The sequence below is a fragment of the Brienomyrus brachyistius genome, chromosome 6, assembly GCF_023856365.1.
Source record: "Brienomyrus brachyistius isolate T26 chromosome 6, BBRACH_0.4, whole genome shotgun sequence".
Lineage (NCBI taxonomy): Eukaryota > Metazoa > Chordata > Actinopteri > Osteoglossiformes > Mormyridae > Brienomyrus > Brienomyrus brachyistius.
Genome location: NC_064538.1, coordinates 27572109 through 27590765, shown reverse-complemented (window position 1 = coordinate 27590765; position 18657 = coordinate 27572109). Strand labels below are relative to the sequence as shown.

The window sequence follows — 18657 nt, the reverse complement described above, 5'->3', positions numbered from 1 at the left end:
ATTTTTTCTTTCCCATTTGGATAACCTTATTTTAATAAAATCTGTGAATGCAATCAAAAAACAAAAATTGCCAAAAGTATGGTTACTTATGGTTAAGATTAGGGCTGGGTAGGGGTTAAGATCGTCATTTTGGGATTAGAGTTATGCCTGTAGAAATGAATGCACGGTTCCCAGAAAAATATATGTGTGTGTGTGTGTGTGTGTATGTGTGTGTGTGTGTGTGTGTGTGTGTGTGTGTGTGTGTGTGTGTGTGTGTTTGTTTGTATTTTTTCCCATGAATACTTTTGTTTGATTCAAGATGGTTTGGACTTTATACTCAGTTACTCACATGTCCTTTCTTTCTATACCTTTCTTTCTATCTACCTCTTTCTTTTCATTTGTCTATATTTTTCTGCCCAGTATTAGCATTAAAGCAAGGCTTTACCTTCTTTCATGCTTCTTCACTTCCATAGAGACTTTACTTAGTTAACTTTAATGGGCACTGCCTGTCTGCCCTGTTAGCACACACAGGGAAGTTAGACTGGAACGGGGAGAGGATTTGCAAATGGGGCGGGCCCTGTGGGCGGGGCAGCGACTTGGGTATATAAATGAGCCGGCCTGCACAGATACTGCCCTGTGTCTCTCTGAGCTGAAGTTAGCACAGTCTTCTGTTCACCTCCAGAGTTCCTCCTCCTCTGTCTCCAGCAAAATGAGTTTCTCCTCATCTTACAGCGTCCGCTCCTCCAGCCACGTGCCCTCGGCGTACGTCTCCCAGACCCGCTCAGCTCCCATCTACCGAGCTGCCAGCATTTTCGCGGGCGCTGGGGGTAGGGGGGCTCGTGTCTCCTCCGCCCCCGGGAGTACCCTTTCTTCCAGCATCCAGGTGAGTGCCAGCAGCGATGCGGGCGCCATCATGGGCAACGAGAAGATGGCCATGCAGAACCTAAACGATCGGCTGGCCAGTTACCTGGAGATGGTGCGAAACCTGGAGCAAGCTAACAGCAAGCTGGAGATCAAGATCCGGGAGGCCCTGGAGAAGAGTGGCCCGGAAGTGCGTGACTACAGCCGGTACAATGCCATCCTGGATGACCTGCGCAAGAAGGTGAGCGGTACTATGTAGGAACAGACTGAGACCGGGGCAGGGGGGTGAGGGCCGATTTTAGCCGGTGGGTTTAAGGGAAACACAAAAAGGCAGCTCACAGCCGACAGAGTGGGTCTCAGTAACTGTGGACTGGGATGGTGTGAAAGATCAGGCACTCTGACAGTAGCTGCCATTGTTAACAGAAAGTAAACTAATAAGGGGAAGGTGGCAAATGGATAATGTCCAAGGCCGCTGCAGAAAGAGGAAGAGATAAGGGCAGGGGGAGCTGATTGGATCCCTTTGGTGTCCATGGATACAAGCAAAGTTCTGCACTATCTATCATGAAAAGAAATGTTGGCTTACTGTCTGCCTTTACCTTCCTCTGTGTTTGATTGATTATATTTACATGCTAAACAGTACTACCTATAAAATGAAGTGTGATAGGGTACAGTTAAAAATGACAGGAAAAAAGAAAAATGGTGAATGTGTGAATTTTAAAAAACAAGACTGTCTGGGTACATATTAGATAATTGTTGCTCTATGCACAGCATATTTATGTATTATTGTCTTGTATGTCTATTTTGTCATGTTCTGTGTAAAGGCATTTTTAACGTCCCGGAGTAAAGCTACTTCGTTTCACTGTATGCCTACAAATTTTGAAATGACAATTAAGTTGACTAATGCCTACTGACACTATGGTTATCATAACAAGTTATTTTAATAGTATTAGATGTAACTGAACTGGCCTAAATTTATCACTAATAATTTCGAGTCAGAGCTGGACAGTATCCATGCCTTCCCACTATTTGTTTGGCATTAATTTTACCTTTGGGTGGGGCATGTCTCATTCATGTATAATACATCAAGGCGAACAGAAGGCCGTGACAGTTACTATTCACTGAGTTTTGTTAATATGAAATTAGCTTCTTTAAAGAAATGCTCAAATCTAAAGAAAGATTTGGATGAGGAAGCCTTCCATTTCCCGCTAAACTGCCTTGGATTCTGACAGTTTTGCAAGATACCAAGAAATGTAAATTTAAAGGTTTTTTTTTTAAATAATGTAAATGCTGAAATTCGTAATAGAAACAGACATACACATAGCCACACATGCATTCATACTACATACATACATACACACACACACACACACACACATATATATATATAAAATTGACATACAGAACATTCCCAGGCATTTCCTGTCCAGGTCTCCTTTTCCACCACAGAAGCCCTAATGTGAAACACATATGGTGTGATTGGCAGCTGGCCGTGGAGGTCAAACATGCTCCGGTCACGTCGCAGCTGGAGCAGACGAGCTGCACAAAAGCCCCGCAGCCACTTCACCTGCCCTGTTTATTCCCCTTTGTTTTAAACCAGGATGTTAATCGCTAAATGTGGCCCCAAAGAAAACAAGCTCTCTCACGCGCTCAGAAACAGGAAACCCCACCCCCCCACCCCCCCTGCCCCCGCCCCTGCTCATTTTCAGTTACTCCAAGGACACGTCAGCCTGTTTTTCTTGCTGACTTCTCTTTGTTAATAATTTTCCCTTAGGATTTTGTGACGTGACTTATCTTTTACACTGAGCACAGCTTTTAACTCTGCTTTGCTGTTTCGAACTTTCCATGGAAATTATCTCATTTATTGACAATTACAATATCAGCATTAACCCACAACAGAGTAGGGTAACTACAATGTAATCACTACCTGATTATGGGCTTAATGGCAAATGAACTCAGAATCTTCTATCTTTCTCTTGGACGCACAGGTGTTCGATGCTACGGTGGACAATGCTCGTCTTGTGCTCCAGATTGACAACGCGCGCTTGGCTGCTGATGATTTCAGAGTCAAGTGAGTGACATGAAAGCCAAAGAGTGTAGTGAGGGGTCACAGCTGATCTGCCCACATCCCTTTACTGACCTCTTTCTTTACATGCAGGTATGAGTCTGAGCTCTCCATCCGGCAGTCAGTCGAGGCCGATATCATAGGTCTCCGGAAGGTGATCGATGACACCAACATCGGCCGCCTGAACCTTGAGAGTGAAATCGAGGCTCTGAAGGAGGAACTGATCTTCCTCAAGAAGAACCATGATAGTGTAAGAAAACTGTAGAGATAAATCCTATAGGCACGAAGTCTTTCATGTCCTCATCCTTCTCATCATTTATAGTAGAAAATAACTGAGAATGTCCCCAGAGATACAAATTTAAGCTTTTTCATCTCTTGTTCAATCAAACAGGAAGTTCTGGAGCTGCACAACCAGATCTCTCAGTCGGGAGTGCAGGTGGATGTGGACGCCCCCAAGGGACAGGACCTGTCTCAGGTCTTGGCAGAGATCAGAAGCAAATATGAGAAAATGGCACAGAAGAACCAGGAGGAGCTGAAAGCCTGGCATGAAACGCAAGTATGTGATCGCTTTGTTTTTTTGATGTGACTTTATTACTTATTATCGTCTCACATATCTATCAAACAGGCTGCGTAAAATCCATGTAGATACAGTCTGTAATTTCTTACGGCTTGTTTTTCTTTCATCTGCCATGCAAAAGTTATCAGAGGTCCAAGTGCAGGTGACGCAGAACACGGAGGCCCTGCAGGGTGCCGTCACAGAGGTGAATGACCTGCGTAGGCAGGTGCAGACGCTGGAGATTGAGCTGGAGTCCCAGAAGAATCTGGTAAGGGTCACTCCATGCTTGCTGCCTCCGTGCTCATTGTGGCGTTATAACCTACGACGGTTACGCTCTGACTTTAGGCAAATGGTGCGCTAATCACATCACTGACTTACCATGTTCCTTTCCTCCCCGCGTCCTCTGCAGAAAGGCTCCCTGGAAGGCACACTGCATGACACAGAGCTGCGCTACAACATGGAGGTGGAGAAGTACAACACCATCATTGTGCAGCTGGAGGCCGAGCTGATGCAGCTCCGCAACAGCATCCAGCAGCAGTCTCAGGAATACGAGACCCTGCTGAACATCAAGATGAAGCTCGAGGCTGAGATCGCCACCTACAGGAGGCTGCTGGACGGCGGCGACTTCAAGTGAGTCCCAGCGAGGCTGATAGGGAGGAGAGGGCACAAGCACAATGTGAAGATTAACACCAAAAGAGATCAAAATCCAGGCAACTTAGACCAGAGAAAGACAGAGGAATCGACATATTAAGATTAACTTGTCTTTGTCCACTCGGGACCTTGAATGGGCTACAAAGTGCTCACTGCTGTGTTGATTTCTGTCCTCTCCCAGGCTACAGGATGCCCTGGAGGATCAGAAAACCACCAAGACCAAAGTGATGACTGTGACACAGACCCTAGTGGATGGGAAGGTGGTGTCCACAGAGACGAAAGAGAGGACAACATAAACGTCCATAGCCACTCATGCCCCAGCCCCATGCCCAAAAGTGTGGCCTAGTACTACTCTTTTTCAGCAACCAATGACACAGCATGTCTTATAAGTCCTGGGGGGCCAGAGCCCTGCATATTTTTGAGTTTCCCCTCATTTAACACATTTGATTCAACTCTTTGTGCTAATTACCACATAGCCCTTGAACTGAATCATTTGTGACGGTACAGGGAAAGAAGATACACAGGGCTCTGGCCCCCCAGGACTGGATATTGACACCCCTTCCCTAGATTTATCAAATAAAAATATGAGGTGAAGAAATATGGATCAGTAGTTACAGTACAAATGATGGCCATTTCCTGCAATTGGTCATTTGACCCCTTCCAACCACTGTTACAGATTTTATAATCATCAACCAAGACTGTCAACTGTTAATCACTTGTATGGGGTGTCTCAATAAAGGTGCTTGAGTACATTTTTACATTGGGTTCTGTGTTTTGTTTGACACATAGGTTGATGGATGGATTCTTGTGCTTTTTTGATGACCTGAATGGGTGAGGAAACGATGATAAGAGCTGATATTCTGAATGTAAGGTCTTAATATTAAAACTGTATTTGTGGCACCAACTGGGAATAAAGCTTTGCCCAGAAGACTGGCTGAAAATCAAATTCTCTCTAATGAAAGTAATGGAAGCATAAGCTAAAACACATGGATGCCATTTTTTTTCTTGTTAAAAGTGAAAGCTAAAAAGTTTTCCAGACTGTCAATAAGTAATATATCCTAAAAAAGAGGTCATTTTAACAGTAAAGCTTACAAAGGTTGCTGAAAATGTGATTTAATTAAAAATGATTTTAAATTATATCCACATATGTTTTTAGAGCCATCTAGCTATGGTGTCACTGCGAATGCAGCATGGACTTTGGCACTATAATTTCTTATCTAAGTTTAGCTACACTGAACTTCAAACTTATTAGTCAAAGTAGGTTGTATTTAAGATCCATGCTGTTGCATTATGATACAAGGAGGGGCTATGACCATCAGTGAGTGGGCGTGAAGCTGAATGAACCTCATTCAAAAAATTTATGACACATACCTCTGAGAAGTGTAATTAAAAAAATATGGTATGCAATCAGGTGCCACTGGTTATGCTGATGGAAAGCGTATCTGTACAGGGGCACGGTGCTTCTGAGGGCTCCCTCCGCAAGGCATTCGGTTAGCAGACAAATTTGTGGAAATTTGTGTCCATGAGAGAGCAGGGTCAGCCTGTGTTGCTGGAGTAATGGGGGTTAGGAGCCTTGACTAAGGACCCAGCAGTGACATCACTCTGCCAGGAGCAGGCTTTAATCCTGCAACTTCCAATCAGGGTCCAGAGTCCTAATCCATAGAGCCCCATACTGCCTCACACTGCCTCACAGAGCCCTGCACTGGCCCACACTGCCTCACATTGCTTCACAGAGCCCCACACTGCCTCACAGAGGCCCATACTGCCTCACATTGCTTCATAGAGCCCCATACTCCCCCACACTGCCTCACAGAGCCCTGCACTGGCCCACACTACCTCACATTGCTTCACAGAGCCCCACACTGCCTCACAGAGCCCCACACTGCCTCACAGAGCCCTGCACTGGCACACACTGCCTCACATTGCTTCACAGAGCCCCACACTGCCTCACAGAGGCCCATACTGCCTCACAGAGCCCCACACTGCCTTACAGAGCCCCACACTACCTCACAGAGCCCCACACTGCCTCACAGAGCCCTGCACTGGCCCACACTGCCTCACATTGCTTCACAGAGCCCCACACTGCCTCACAGAGGCCCATACTGCCTCACAGAGCCCCACACTGCCTTATAGAGCCCCACACTGCCTCACAGAGGCCCATACTACCTCACATTGCTTCACAGAGCCCTGCACTGGCCCACAGTACCTCACATTGCTTCACAGAGCCCCACACTGCCTCACAGAGCCCTCCACTGGCCCACACTGCCTCACATTGCTTCACAGAGCCCCACACTGCCTCACAGAGGCCCATACTGCCTCACAGAACCCCACACTGAATACAGAGCCCCACACTGCCTCACAGAGGCCCATACTACCTCACATTGCTTCACAGAGCCCCATACTCCCCCACACTGCCTCACAGAGCCCTGCACTGGCACACACTGCCCCATAGACCCCCACACTTCCCCACACTGCCTCTCATTGCCCGTATTGCCCCACAGAACCTCACAGAGCCCCACACTGCCTCAAACTGCCTCACAGAGCCCCACACTGCCCACATTGTTCTACAGAGCCCCACACTCCTCCATACTGCTTCACAGAGCCCCACAGAACCTTACACTGCTTCACAGAGCCCCATACTGACCCACAGACCCCCACACTGCCCACATTGTTCTACAGAGCCCCACACTCCTCCATACTGCTTCACAGAGCCCCGCAGATCCTCACACTGCCCTATAGAGCCCCACACTGCTTCACAGAGCCTCGCACTGGCCCACACTGCCCCACATTGCTTCATAGAACCCCGCAATGGCCCATACTGCCTCATAGTGCCCCATACTGGCCCACATTGCCCGCACTGCCCCACAGAACTTCACACTGGTCCACACTGCCCTACAGAGCCCCACACCCCTCAAACTGCCTTATAGAACCCCACACTGTCCCACAGAGCTTCCCAGGGTTCCCCAATTCTGGTCCTAGAGGGCCAGTCTGCAACACAGTTTGCAGATTTCCTTGTTCAAACACACCTACTAAACTGTGTTGCAGACTGGCCCTCTAGGACTGGAACTGGAGAACCCAAGTCTAAAACATACAGGTGGTGAATCTCAAAATTATCCCATTGCGAGTGTGTATTTGTGTCCTGCAATGGATGTCATGGTATTCCCATCTTATACTCTGTGGCCAAGGAATAGGCACTAGTTCCCAGGACCATTTACTGAAAATGTTCCTGGCAAATGTATGGATGAATCCCTATTGATTGGACATTGATCGAGTGTATTTCACGTCTCACGGGTTGCAGCGGATTGCACATATATTTCTGGTTTATTTCTCCAGCTCTTCCTGATGCCCTAACTCCTTATGCATATTCAGCAAAGCAAAGTACGGAGTCCAGCTAAGACCACACATGGAGAGACATGACTGCAATTTGGGTGTGGTGACAGATAGGGAAGAATGAACATAAACACCAGCTGTACTTATTCTTGCTGTTCTGTGTCCCTGTATTTTGTTGGATTCACTGTAAATCTTTTTTTAGGAAATGAACAGCATTACTACTTATTTGACTACTCATTTAAGAGGACGACTACTCATTTAGCTACTCATTTAAGAGGACGACTACTCATTTAGCTACTCATTTAAGAGGACGACTACTCATTTAGCTACTCATTTAAGAGGACAACTACTCATTTAGCTAATTATTTAAGAGGACGACTACTCATTTAGCTACTCATTTAAGAGGACGACTACTCATTTAGCTACTCATTTAAGAGGACGACTACTCATTTAGCTACTCATTTAAGAGGACGACTACTCATTTAGCTACTCATTTAAGAGGACGACTACTCATTTAAACAACTCCCACTCCAGGGGTCTGACCCACGAGTCTGTGGCATGCCATGTGGTACTGAAGCAGACGCAGCTTCCATGAGGGAGCCAGAGTGAGTGGGGCAAGGAGTTTTAGGATCTTGTTACTCCATTCTCCATAAGCAGTTACAATGTGTTGACTAGTGAACAAATAAAATGTTCTTCTAAAGCTATAGAGAATAAGAAAGAACAGACATGGATACAGCATATGTGTATGTCTGTCATACTCCCTCATCTCTGTGTCATCAGACATGAGTATGTAGCCAGAATGAGTCAGTTAGTGCAGACAGACAGTACTAGGTGACAGATAAAACCCAGGGGCGATTCTAGGGACAATGGAGGCCCTCCCACTCCCCCTCCTCCGGCATGGTAACATTTATAACCATTATTTTTGCATGATGTCTCAATTAACAATATCAACGAGGAGAATTTAATAAACGCAATTCTTTTCTTTTCAGAATACACAAATAAAGCAGATTTGTCGTTGCTGCGTGCTATGTAATCAGCTGCCCTCGGGGTCCCCCCTCCCAGCTCAAGGCCCCCAGGCCATTGCCTGCCCTACCTGTCCTGTCCTTATGCTTCTGATAAAACAAACATGCTATGTCTGTAACTGGAGACTGACACTGAGGACCTAAATGAAGACTTAATATTACTGAACAAGAGACACCAGGAGGAGAAAGCTTGGCCATTCTACCAGCATCAAAGATAAAAAGCTCATTTGTATTTAAAAATAATAGCCTGAGGGCAAGTTTTTCTCATATCTAAATCCACCCATCTTCCATAACTGTTTGTGGAGTACAGGACAGCAAGAGTCAGTCCCAGGAACCATAAGGCACAAGACAGGAGAAAATACTGGATGCAAATGATCCTTTATTTACCATTTGCACAAGTATAAGTGCAGGTACATTGTAATGCTCCTCTTCAACTACCCCATTTTACTCACCATGAGACACCTGCAGGTGAGAGCAAACTTGGGAGTCATAGCACAGGGTCAGCCAGCGTGAGCACCCCCCCCCCCCCCCACAGAGTTGGAAGTTAGGGCCTTTCTGAAGGGCCCACAGATGCGTGACTATCTTCTGATCACAGGCACAGAGGCTTAACCTGCTGAATCACTCTCCACATGCTGTTGCTAAAAGATACCTTCTGTGTATATTGTGAAAAATACCTTGATATTTTCTGGATGTTTTATTAATATTTCTGATTATGGTTTAAAAAGAAAAAGGAACAGTATTTCCACTATGACAGGAAGTTCGAATGGCCCAATCTGTCGTAGCCGTGCATGTGGAACTGCCATGGGACAAGATCTGGCTAAAAGACCGGGGAGCATAAGGGTCAAATATGAGAAGAAGCTTCTAGAAGTACAAGAACCAGGAAGCAGCTAAAGCCTGCTAAGAAAACAGGATATTACCTCTACTTCTACTTTCAACTTTTCACCTTGCCACATCTACTACAAGATGATACAAATCTGTCGTCTTTTAATATGAAGGTAATTCAGTTCAGTTTCATAACTTTTCAGTGCAGTATTCAGGAGATATTTCTGTTTCTGTGTATGACTGTGGTAACATCTCTACCTTCTCTATGGCAGTAGCTATAGGAAATGAACTTAAATACTGCAGCTTTCCTAGCAAGCAAATATGCTGCTACTTAATAAACTCGCATATAGATGTATTTTATGCACACCTTTCAGCGGTAGCCACAGAAAGTCCTCCGTAACCCACTGCCCGTTACTTGTGATGAGCCATGTGCTTTCCACCTGCATTGCGTAACAGTTCTTTGTAGATACAGGATTGCCAGCCCTCGGTAATGATGTTCTGACTGCACAATCCTTGCCTCATGCAAAATGACAGCATAAAGAATAACATGATTAGCAAGCACGTGTACTTCAACACGGAGCAGAAGAAAGACAATGACATCATTATGCGCCTGGAGACAAATCGGAGTGGCTGCGTGCCAACATCCAGCAACAGAAGTGCAAATTTGAGGATGTCATGATGGAGCTGGAAGCTGAGATTGCCACTTACAGGAGGCTGTTGGAGGGTGAAGAACTGAATTATGCAAGAAGGGGTGTGACCAATATATATGTTTTTTGACATATATGACCTCAGGTAGAGATGTGTCTAGAAGCATTAATCACTTGCTGGCGTTTGAGGAACAGCTCGATTATATCTATGAAGAATGTTTCAAGACACTGACTGTTGGCTCACTTTGTAAAGACCAAATGTTTTGTAATTGTTAGATTTGAACTAATTAACAGACAATTTGTGGGCACTGAAATTCAGTAATTTGCTGACATGGAAGAAAATTTGACACCAATAAGGCCCAGAGCTGCTCATCGTACCTGTAGATTGACTTATCGGAGGAGTCCTGTACTCCATACTCTGTAGGTCATAGCACCAGCATGTCTCATTATATCTGTAATAGTGGTATGTTCACACTGTATGAAATCTGAGAAAAACCATAACTACTAAATTTAGAGTAGAGGATGCTGTTGAACAATCTGTGAAATGTCAGAAAAGGTGGTGAACATCACACAGACATTTGTGTATTAATGAGAATCCATCCAGCTTCCAACTACTTGTCTTGGACAGCATGGGAATTCTTTACAAAAATTGCTTTTTTCTGGATGTTTTTGTCATAGGATGTTTCACAGCCTACAGGAAAAATTCAGGCACAGTGGCAAACAACAGTGTAAAACTTGACATACAGGGGTTTTATGGGATCGTTTTCTGACTGTTTATCACCTCACATTTTTTGGCAGCTGTTAAACCTAAATTGCTGGGCATTTCGGTCGGTCGGGCTTTATTATGGCGCCTCTCACACACACCAGCCAATGGAGACCCAGCAAAAGAGCACAGGTTAGCAGACTGGGGGCAGTGCTTATGGGACTGTGCATAATTCTACACCGCAGTCAAACAGCTGGTTTGTCCATAGAGAACCAGCACAAATATTAGGACCAAATACAGACATCACCATAAGATCTATGTTTGCTATTATCAATGTTATATCACACAGCAGCAACTTACATAAAAATGCAATTGTAGCACAGCTTAAATGAATCCCACAATGCTGCCATTATTGCTGAGATCCATCCATAATCCATGCTACCCACCTCAGTCAGGCAATACACAGCCTGTTGCAAGTTGCAGAAGTTGTTAAGGGCAGTTTCATGCATGCTCTTTCAGTATACTATTATTTCTATAAACCCGGGAAATCAATCAATAAACACTGTCTAGGTTTTTCAGCTGATTTAAATCCATCAGACGCCTACCATTTTAGATGATTATACACCATTAGTTCATGGACAATGCAAACACAATCAGAGAAACAATTTTTGGCTCCAAACTTGGGTGGCCATTGCGTTCTTTGTTTTGATAATGCAACATGAGCCATGCCAGTTCAGACCTGATTATTGTTCATCTGATAAAAATGGAAATGAACAATACTCCCCGATAAACACCAGCCCCACCTCAGGTCCGGCCAACTCACTGCTTTTTCCTGTTTAAACACACTTTTCTCAGGGATTATTTGTTTTTTTATCTGTTCTGGAAAAAAAGCCTTGCTTTATAAAATGCTCCCCTGCTGCTCGTAACTTGAACAACTGACTCAGTCTAGTTGTTTTTTTTTTCCGTCCCAGTTGTGTACTCTGCTCATAAAATGACCATTTTTGGTCAATTGCCATTCATTTCAGAATTACCATTTAGTTCCTAATGTTCATACATCGTTTTCAGGTTTTTTTCCACTTTTCTTTTGCTTTCTTTATGTACTATGCATGTTTGTTTATTTCTGGGGTGTGTTATGTACTTACATATTATATGTGTTATCGCTGCAGATGGGCTGCATGACAATTCAGTTCGCTGTTACCTCTCACCTTCTGGACTGAGGGTTTAAATCCCACCCCAGTGTGCATAGAGTTTGTATGTTCTTCCATAAAACTCTTAATAGAATTCTCGCCGTTAAATCAGCCATAGTGTGTGGGTGTGTGTGAATGTGTGCTCTATGATGGGATGGGAACCCATCCCAGGTGTTCCTCTGTCTTGTGCTGTCCCTCTGCAACCCTGTATCAGATAAGAGACTGGATGGATGGATGAATGCATGAATGGATGGATGGACTGGAGGTCCAAAGTCACTGAGCTTGGGTTCATCTTAACTACACCAAATGCCTTGGGGCAGCAGGTGACCTGGTCTGTGAGAACACAAACTTCTAACCTGCAGGCTATAGGAGGGGGCCTGAGGCTGGGATTCGAGCACCATGTATGTATGCAAGAAATATACATCATACCCAGCTGTGGTCACTGTGCACTGTGCCATGCACAACTTACACGCTACAGCAACCTTTCTCGATGTGCACCAGCCCCCCGCATTCCTTGACCCTGGAGGCTCAGCCATGGTAATTACAGCCAGAGAACCCGTGGATGGAATGTGGAGCACTGCACCTTAGTGACAAAAGCTCAGAGCTGAAACTAATGCTGTTCTTCAAAACCATCTTATGGTGTCTTTTGGTATCCATTGCCACCTCATGCATTTCCAAAACCCCGACATGGGATTCACTGTGCTCCTTTGCACTTTAAGGTTGTGATTTTTTACAACCAAAGGTTTATTGGCTTTTATGCAGAATAGAATTTACTGATATAGCTTAAATATGACTATGAGAAACAAGGGAAATTATATATTTCTGTTTTGCCATCTTGCATGCGGCTCTTTCTAGTGATCGCATGGGGCACACTAATGAACTCAGAAACTAGTTGCACAGTATAGTGTCCCGTGTCAGGGGTGGACAGCTGGGGGAAAATGCCTTTCGCAAGCTTACTGGGCCACTCCGATTCAGAGGCAAGCGGTGAAGGGTTGAGCTATGTTGGTGTGGCTGCCAGTGAATTATGGAATTCCCCTTGGCAGAGACAGGAGAGGTGGGAGCAGGATGGGTCCAGAGGAACTTACTGTTCTGGCAGTAATACAAACATGGTGAGGCTACTATTTAATAATGCGACCATGTTCAGGGTACTGTTTAATAATGCGACCATGTTCAGGCTACTATTTAATAATGCGACCATGTTCAGGCTACTGTTTAATAATGCGACCATGTTCAGGCTACTGTTTAATAATGCGACCATGTTCAGGCTACTATTTAATAATGCGACCATGTTCAGGCTACTGTTTAATAATGCGACCATGTTCAGGCTACTGTTTAATAATGCAACCATGTTCAGGCTACCGTTTAATAATGCGACCATGTTCAGGCTACTGTTTAATAATGCAACCATGTTCAGGCTACCGTTTAAGAATGCGACCATGTTCAGACTACCGTTTAATAATGCGACCATGTTCAGGCTACCGTTTAATAATGCGACCATGTTCAGGCTACCGTTTAATAATGCGACCATGTTCAGGCTACTGTTTAATAATGTGACCATGATCAGCTATCTGTTTGATTATAATGTGACCATGTTCAAACTTCTGTTTCATAATGCCACCATGTTCAGGTCGCTGTTTCATAATGCCACCATGTTCAGGTCGCTGTTTCATAATGACACCATGTTCAGGTCACTGTTTCATAATGCCACCATGTTCAGGTCACTGTTTCATAATGCCACCATGTTCAGGTCGCTGATTCATAATGACACCATGTTCAGGTCACTGTTTCATAATGCCACCATGTTCAGGTCACTGTTTCATAATGATACCATGTTCAGGTCACTGTTTCATAATGCCACTATGTTCAGGTCGCTGTTTCATAATGCCACCATGTTCAGGTCACTGTTTCATAATGACACCATGTTCAGGTCGCTGTTTCATAATGCCACCATGTTCAGGTCACTGTTTCATAATGCCACCATGTTCAGGTCACTGTTTCATAATGCCACTATGTTCAGGTCGCTGTTTCATAATGCCACCATGTTCAGGTCACTGTTTCATAATGACACCATGTTCAGGTCGCTGTTTCATAATGCCACTATGTTCAGGTCGCTGTTTCATAATGCCACCATGTTCAGGTCGCTGTTTCATAATGACACCATGTTCAGGTCGCTGTTTCATAATGCCATTATGTTCAGGTCGCTGTTTCATAATGCCACCATGTTCAGGTCACTGTTTCATAATGACACCATGTTCAGGTCGCTGTTTCATAATGCCACCATGTTCAGGTCGCTTTTTCATAATGCCACCGTGTTCAGGTCACTGTTTCATAATGACACCATGTTCAGGTCGCTGTTTCATAATGCCACCATGTTCAGGTCACTGTTTCATAATGACACCATGTTCAGGTCGCTGTTTCATAATGCCACCATGTTCAGGTCACTGTTTCATAATGCCACCATGTTCAGGTCACTGTTTCATAATGACACCATGTTCAGGTCGCTGTTTCATAATGCCACCATGTTCAGTTCGCTGTTTCATAATGCCACCATGTTCAGGTCGCAGGTTCAGACTTTTGTTTAATAATAACACGACCGTGTTCAGCCTTCTCTTTCACTACCGCCCATCCCAGAGATAAGTTGAGCACTGGGAATAAAAATGGCCCCTGAGTCATTCTCACATTTTCACCCCCCATTTCTGCCCAGAAAGAAAGTCACAGACCGGCCTTCTCATACAGCTCGCGGCCCGGCCCCAGGCACGGAAGGAAATATCGCTGACTTTCTGGACTTTTCTTTTTCCGATGGGCGAGTCCGACTCTCCTGCAAATGACAGGTGCTGTCAAATTCCACACATATCATGGGTGGTGCTTAAAACGCAGAGCAGCCGCCAGCACGCCATCTTAACGAGCTGCGAGCATAAAAGCCTGTGAAAACAAACACCTGAGCAAAGCCTTTGAGCTGAGCCGGCGGGATGAATAACGACCAAAGCATGCTGTCCCTGGAGTCAGAGATTCTGGTCCTAGGCTGTCGGGCATAGCCTCGGGGTCCTCCAGAGGATTGGCAATGTAAGATGTGCACAAAGCATAGGGCCTATTCAATGGCAGGATGGGTGGGTGGATTTTTGTTCCACGGACCAGAGGGTTTACTATGAGCCACCCTGCCTGTCGAAGTCTTTGTCTGAAACATAAAAGTGAAGCAGGGGCATTTGGCTTCAGCCCCAACCTGGGCTTGTTCTTTGAAGACTCTGGCACACACGTGCTCCTTCACCTTTGTACTCACTCCCATGGACGGGCAGAGCACACATACTTAAACCACAGGGCAGCAGTGCATTAGTGTGTCAGGGAGCATGCGGCACTCTCGTCATAGGCTCCTGCTTTCACTCTGTTGCCGTCGGCTGTAATGTCCTGCCACGCGCACATAAATCTGTGTTAATTGCATGTCTTGCTCATTGCCTGTCTTCCGGCCTTGAAGCAAAAGATATAGCCAATAGCAAATGTGCTCCACATGGGACCCTTATACAAGAATTGCTTCTGAAAAGATATTTTGCAGACTCATTCCCTGTGTTGGTTATAGCATTATATTGAAGAAAAAATAACACTTGACTGGCACATTTTATCATAGAATCCATGTATGTGTAAAAATGGGATGGTGTGTAGTTCAAATGGTTGGGTGCCTGTGCTGGGTTGGTTAGGGGTTTGAGTCCCAGTCCGATCCCAGCTTTCTCACTCATATGCAGCTTTGAATGAAAGCATCTACAAAATAAGTAAAATGCCATTGTTGCATTTTATTTTGTGTTGAGACTGGATAATACTACATTTGTTTTTTCAGTTTTTTTTTTTAAATTGAGATCAAACCAAACAAAATATTTTACTGCAATGCCAAAAAGAAGTCCAGAGAAAACATTTTGGTTACACTTTACTTAAAGCACTCATGTATAATGCATTATAGATGCCTTCATAATGCATTATAATGGCTTATACTGACCGTTATGATGACTTCTTTAAGTACAGTAAAGTGTTCCCAACATTTCAGACATAGTCAGGTCTGATAATACCACCCTCATTATGCAGGACATGCAAATCGGAGCAGCTTGTTAATTTGTGTAAATGCAAAAGCAGCTCTGAGTCATGGTGTATCTGCTCTTGGAAGGAGCAGAATTTGTCAGCTCAAGCTTCAGCACACAGAACAGTTCGGAACACACACAACTTTCTCCGCTGCAGTTTCCTGCCGCCACTGTGGATGGAATTTTAGCCAAGACGAAACCAAACTAAATTGCTATGCTTAAAAAAAAAGTCCCTTTTCCCAGCATTCGGTGCCAGAAACGGAAAACCTTGCCTTATCTGAGCAGAGGAATGCAGAGGGCTGTGGTGGGGGTGGGAGAGTGAGTTCACTTTATTTGTTTTTTATGGCTTTCCCAGCCAGGTACCAAAATTACCAAAAAGCCCCTCCAAACAATGTTTACCGACCTGCATGAACGAGCCCCGGCAGATCTCGTATACCATCTGCCTGCACATCATCACAACTGTCTTCTCACAATACCGTGTCTCCTGATCTTCCCCCTATCCCACCTGACCCTACAATGCGGGCTTTGTTTGCTTGGCATGAATCTTGTTTATTCATTTGTGTGCCTGATTACATATGACTCATAGAGTCAGACATAACACTGACAACTGTTCAAAGGGCTGAACTGATAGGGTGTAGTCAGGTGGGGGGAGGGTATTATGGAATTGTATTTATATACATTAATGTTCTTCAGACAACACCCTGTTACTGAACGAGGCTGACCTCCCCAAGAAAGAGTTAATAAGAGAGGTCGCTTACTGGGACTTGCTGCTGCTCAGGTGATGAATGAGGGTCATGCCAAAAAGGCACAAGGAGCAGAACGAGGGTTTCCAGCCTCGGGCCGCTGTCAGCATGGCCCCACCTCTACAGGGGCCTCACGGTCATGAGAATATCCACATTTGGGTCACGGAGGCTACGCGGCTAGCACACAAACCGCAGGCCGGCTCTACAGGTTTCTGCTGTAGCACAAACAGTAAGGTCTCTGAGGCAGGCTTAGAATTTGCCTGTCTCAGTGATTTAACCTATATCCTATTTTTATCAAAATTCAACGAATGCACTCACTGTTAAATTGGTGTTTTACAGTGCATGTCGTTCCAGCCGGTGGAGGGGCAGAAAATAGCTAATTTAATTGAAATTCACTTGAAATTCAATTGAAAAGAACTTTTCTATCCATTTACTTGCACCCTTAACTATTTGTACCTTCCTGGCTTGTTTATGCAACAGAAAACCCGTAAGATCCAACATATACATAAACACCCCCCCCACCACCACCATGCACCTTACAGTACACAAAGAGAATGATGTATTTTGATGAACAAGTAAGCGATGGGAGGTGATGTAGCACTTTGGGGTGTTTGAACTCTTCAGAAAGACACTTGCTGAGTCAGGACAGGGTCGCGTGAATTACGACATCCAGCTGCAGATCATTGTGAAACAGCACAAATCGCTTTGGACAAAAGCTCAGCTAAGCAGGCATAATTAAGAGTTCAATCCGAGTCCTGTTCTTCAGGCCCCTGAGGGCACAAAGACTCCTAAAGCAAATTTTAAAAAGATTAAACAAGGGCCCACATTGAGGCATAAGAATGCCCGTGGACCTCATCTGGTTCATTGCTTGTTGAAAAAGTTACATTCCTGAGAGGCAGCCTGTTAGGAGACAGACTTGTTGCTGTAATCCCTCTTTCCCGTCTGTGTTCCCACCCCCCAATCTGCCCTTTGCCCTCCCTTCCTTCTAATATTACCGAAAAAGGGACTCCCTGCGCAGTCTGCTAGACTAACGAAACAAGCTCCCATAGATGCCCCAAGGGGGAGCAGGGAATTGTGGGGGCAAGAAGAGGAATGTCGTAAAGCTTCGGATTCTATGGTGCTGATTAGGATAGGAGTGCTGGTAAAAGAGGAAGGGCGTTAGTGTTCATGATGGCTTTGATAAACTGTTCATTCGCGCAGCCCAGACACTGCTCCACCATGAATTGACGGGCGACACTTTCAGGTGGTGTCGGAGCAGCCCAAGACTACCTACGAGGGTTTCCCACTATTTTTTTACTCGTTCCTGCTACCAAGTTTCCAGTAAAACCTGTGGCTGGTTTCACGAATACTGTGATAGATCCCTGCTGTTTTTGCGCCACTGCCGGTTCATCTTGGGGCACAGCAAAGCCAGACCGGCCCGCCAGTTGGGCAGCCTGCCACCGTGACTCACTGTGACAGGCGCAGGTGAAACTGCTGTCCTAGTGGAGAGCGGAGCACGGCACACAAGAGCCAGCTATCAGGAAGAGACAGGCAGATGGCTGCCGATGCAAAAAAGTAGCCACACCCCCTCGTCTCTGCGAACCCAGAGACAGCCACACCCTCCCAGCTGTAAAAATGGACTTTCTGTTCCATGGTGCCTGTAATCATGGCACGCGCTGAGAAAGCACAAACTGAATCATAAAACCTAACAACAGACAGCAGAGCGGCAAATACCAGCGACATGACACCTCTGCTATTGGTTACCTGAAACCTGATGCTAAACCAGGATAGAATGCTTTAAAGTTGATGTATCACAAGCAAAACTGAAAAGAATATAATAAGCCGTCGTCAGGGGTAAATGACCCAGTCATGTGAGAGGGGCGGGAAAGACTCATTTAATGGGCATGAAATATCCGAATAGGACTCTCCTATCTCTGCTAACCGCAGAACGATGACAATCTCAATCAAACGGACCACTTCACAGACATTTATTACCATGCATCAATAAAATTCTTTAAAAAAGAAATCTGTTCATGCATATTTATAGACCCTTT

The 18657-nt window shown here is 45.0% G+C and overlaps 1 protein-coding gene and 1 long non-coding RNA gene across 4 annotated transcripts; both read left to right on the top strand.

Moving 5' to 3' along the window:
• Positions 1 to 595: 595 nt before the first annotated feature.
• Positions 596 to 4867, top strand: LOC125744952 (keratin, type I cytoskeletal 18-like). Of its 2 annotated transcripts, none has more exons than XM_049017276.1 (8): positions 596 to 1081; positions 2826 to 2908; positions 2996 to 3152; positions 3294 to 3458; positions 3601 to 3726; positions 3868 to 4088; positions 4291 to 4430; positions 4650 to 4867. In XM_049017276.1, the coding sequence occupies exons 1-7, from the start codon at positions 689 to 691 to the stop codon at positions 4403 to 4405; spliced, it is 1260 nt and encodes a 419-aa protein (XP_048873233.1). In that variant the 5' UTR covers positions 596 to 688; the 3' UTR covers positions 4406 to 4430; positions 4650 to 4867. The 2 variants fall into 2 exon arrangements, 1 of the variants encoding a protein (XP_048873233.1); XR_007398529.1 differs by having other exon boundaries at positions 597 to 1081; positions 4291 to 4489.
• An 8644-nt stretch (positions 4868 to 13511) lies between these two features.
• Positions 13512 to 15365, top strand: LOC125744954 (uncharacterized). Of its 2 annotated transcripts, none has more exons than XR_007398531.1 (3): positions 13512 to 13567; positions 13658 to 13957; positions 14138 to 15365. It is a non-coding gene; the product is annotated as an uncharacterized LOC125744954 (long non-coding RNA). The 2 variants fall into 2 exon arrangements; XR_007398530.1 differs by lacking the exon at positions 13512 to 13567 and having other exon boundaries at positions 13639 to 13957; positions 14138 to 14257; positions 14288 to 15365.
• The last annotated feature ends 3292 nt before the right edge of the window (positions 15366 to 18657 follow it).

What these genes read in the sequence shown, in the direction of transcription:
- LOC125744952 (XM_049017276.1), top strand. Translation starts at nt 689, where the DNA reads ATGAGTTTCTCCTCATCTTACAGCGTCCGCTCCTCCAGCCACGTGCCC. An exon ending in TCAAGAAGAACCATGATAGT is followed by an intron (nt 3,153 to 3,293) that starts GTAAGAAAACTG and finishes TCAATCAAACAG; the next exon opens with GAAGTTCTGGAGCTGCACAA. An exon ending in TGGAGTCCCAGAAGAATCTG is followed by an intron (nt 3,727 to 3,867) that starts GTAAGGGTCACT and finishes CGTCCTCTGCAG; the next exon opens with AAAGGCTCCCTGGAAGGCAC.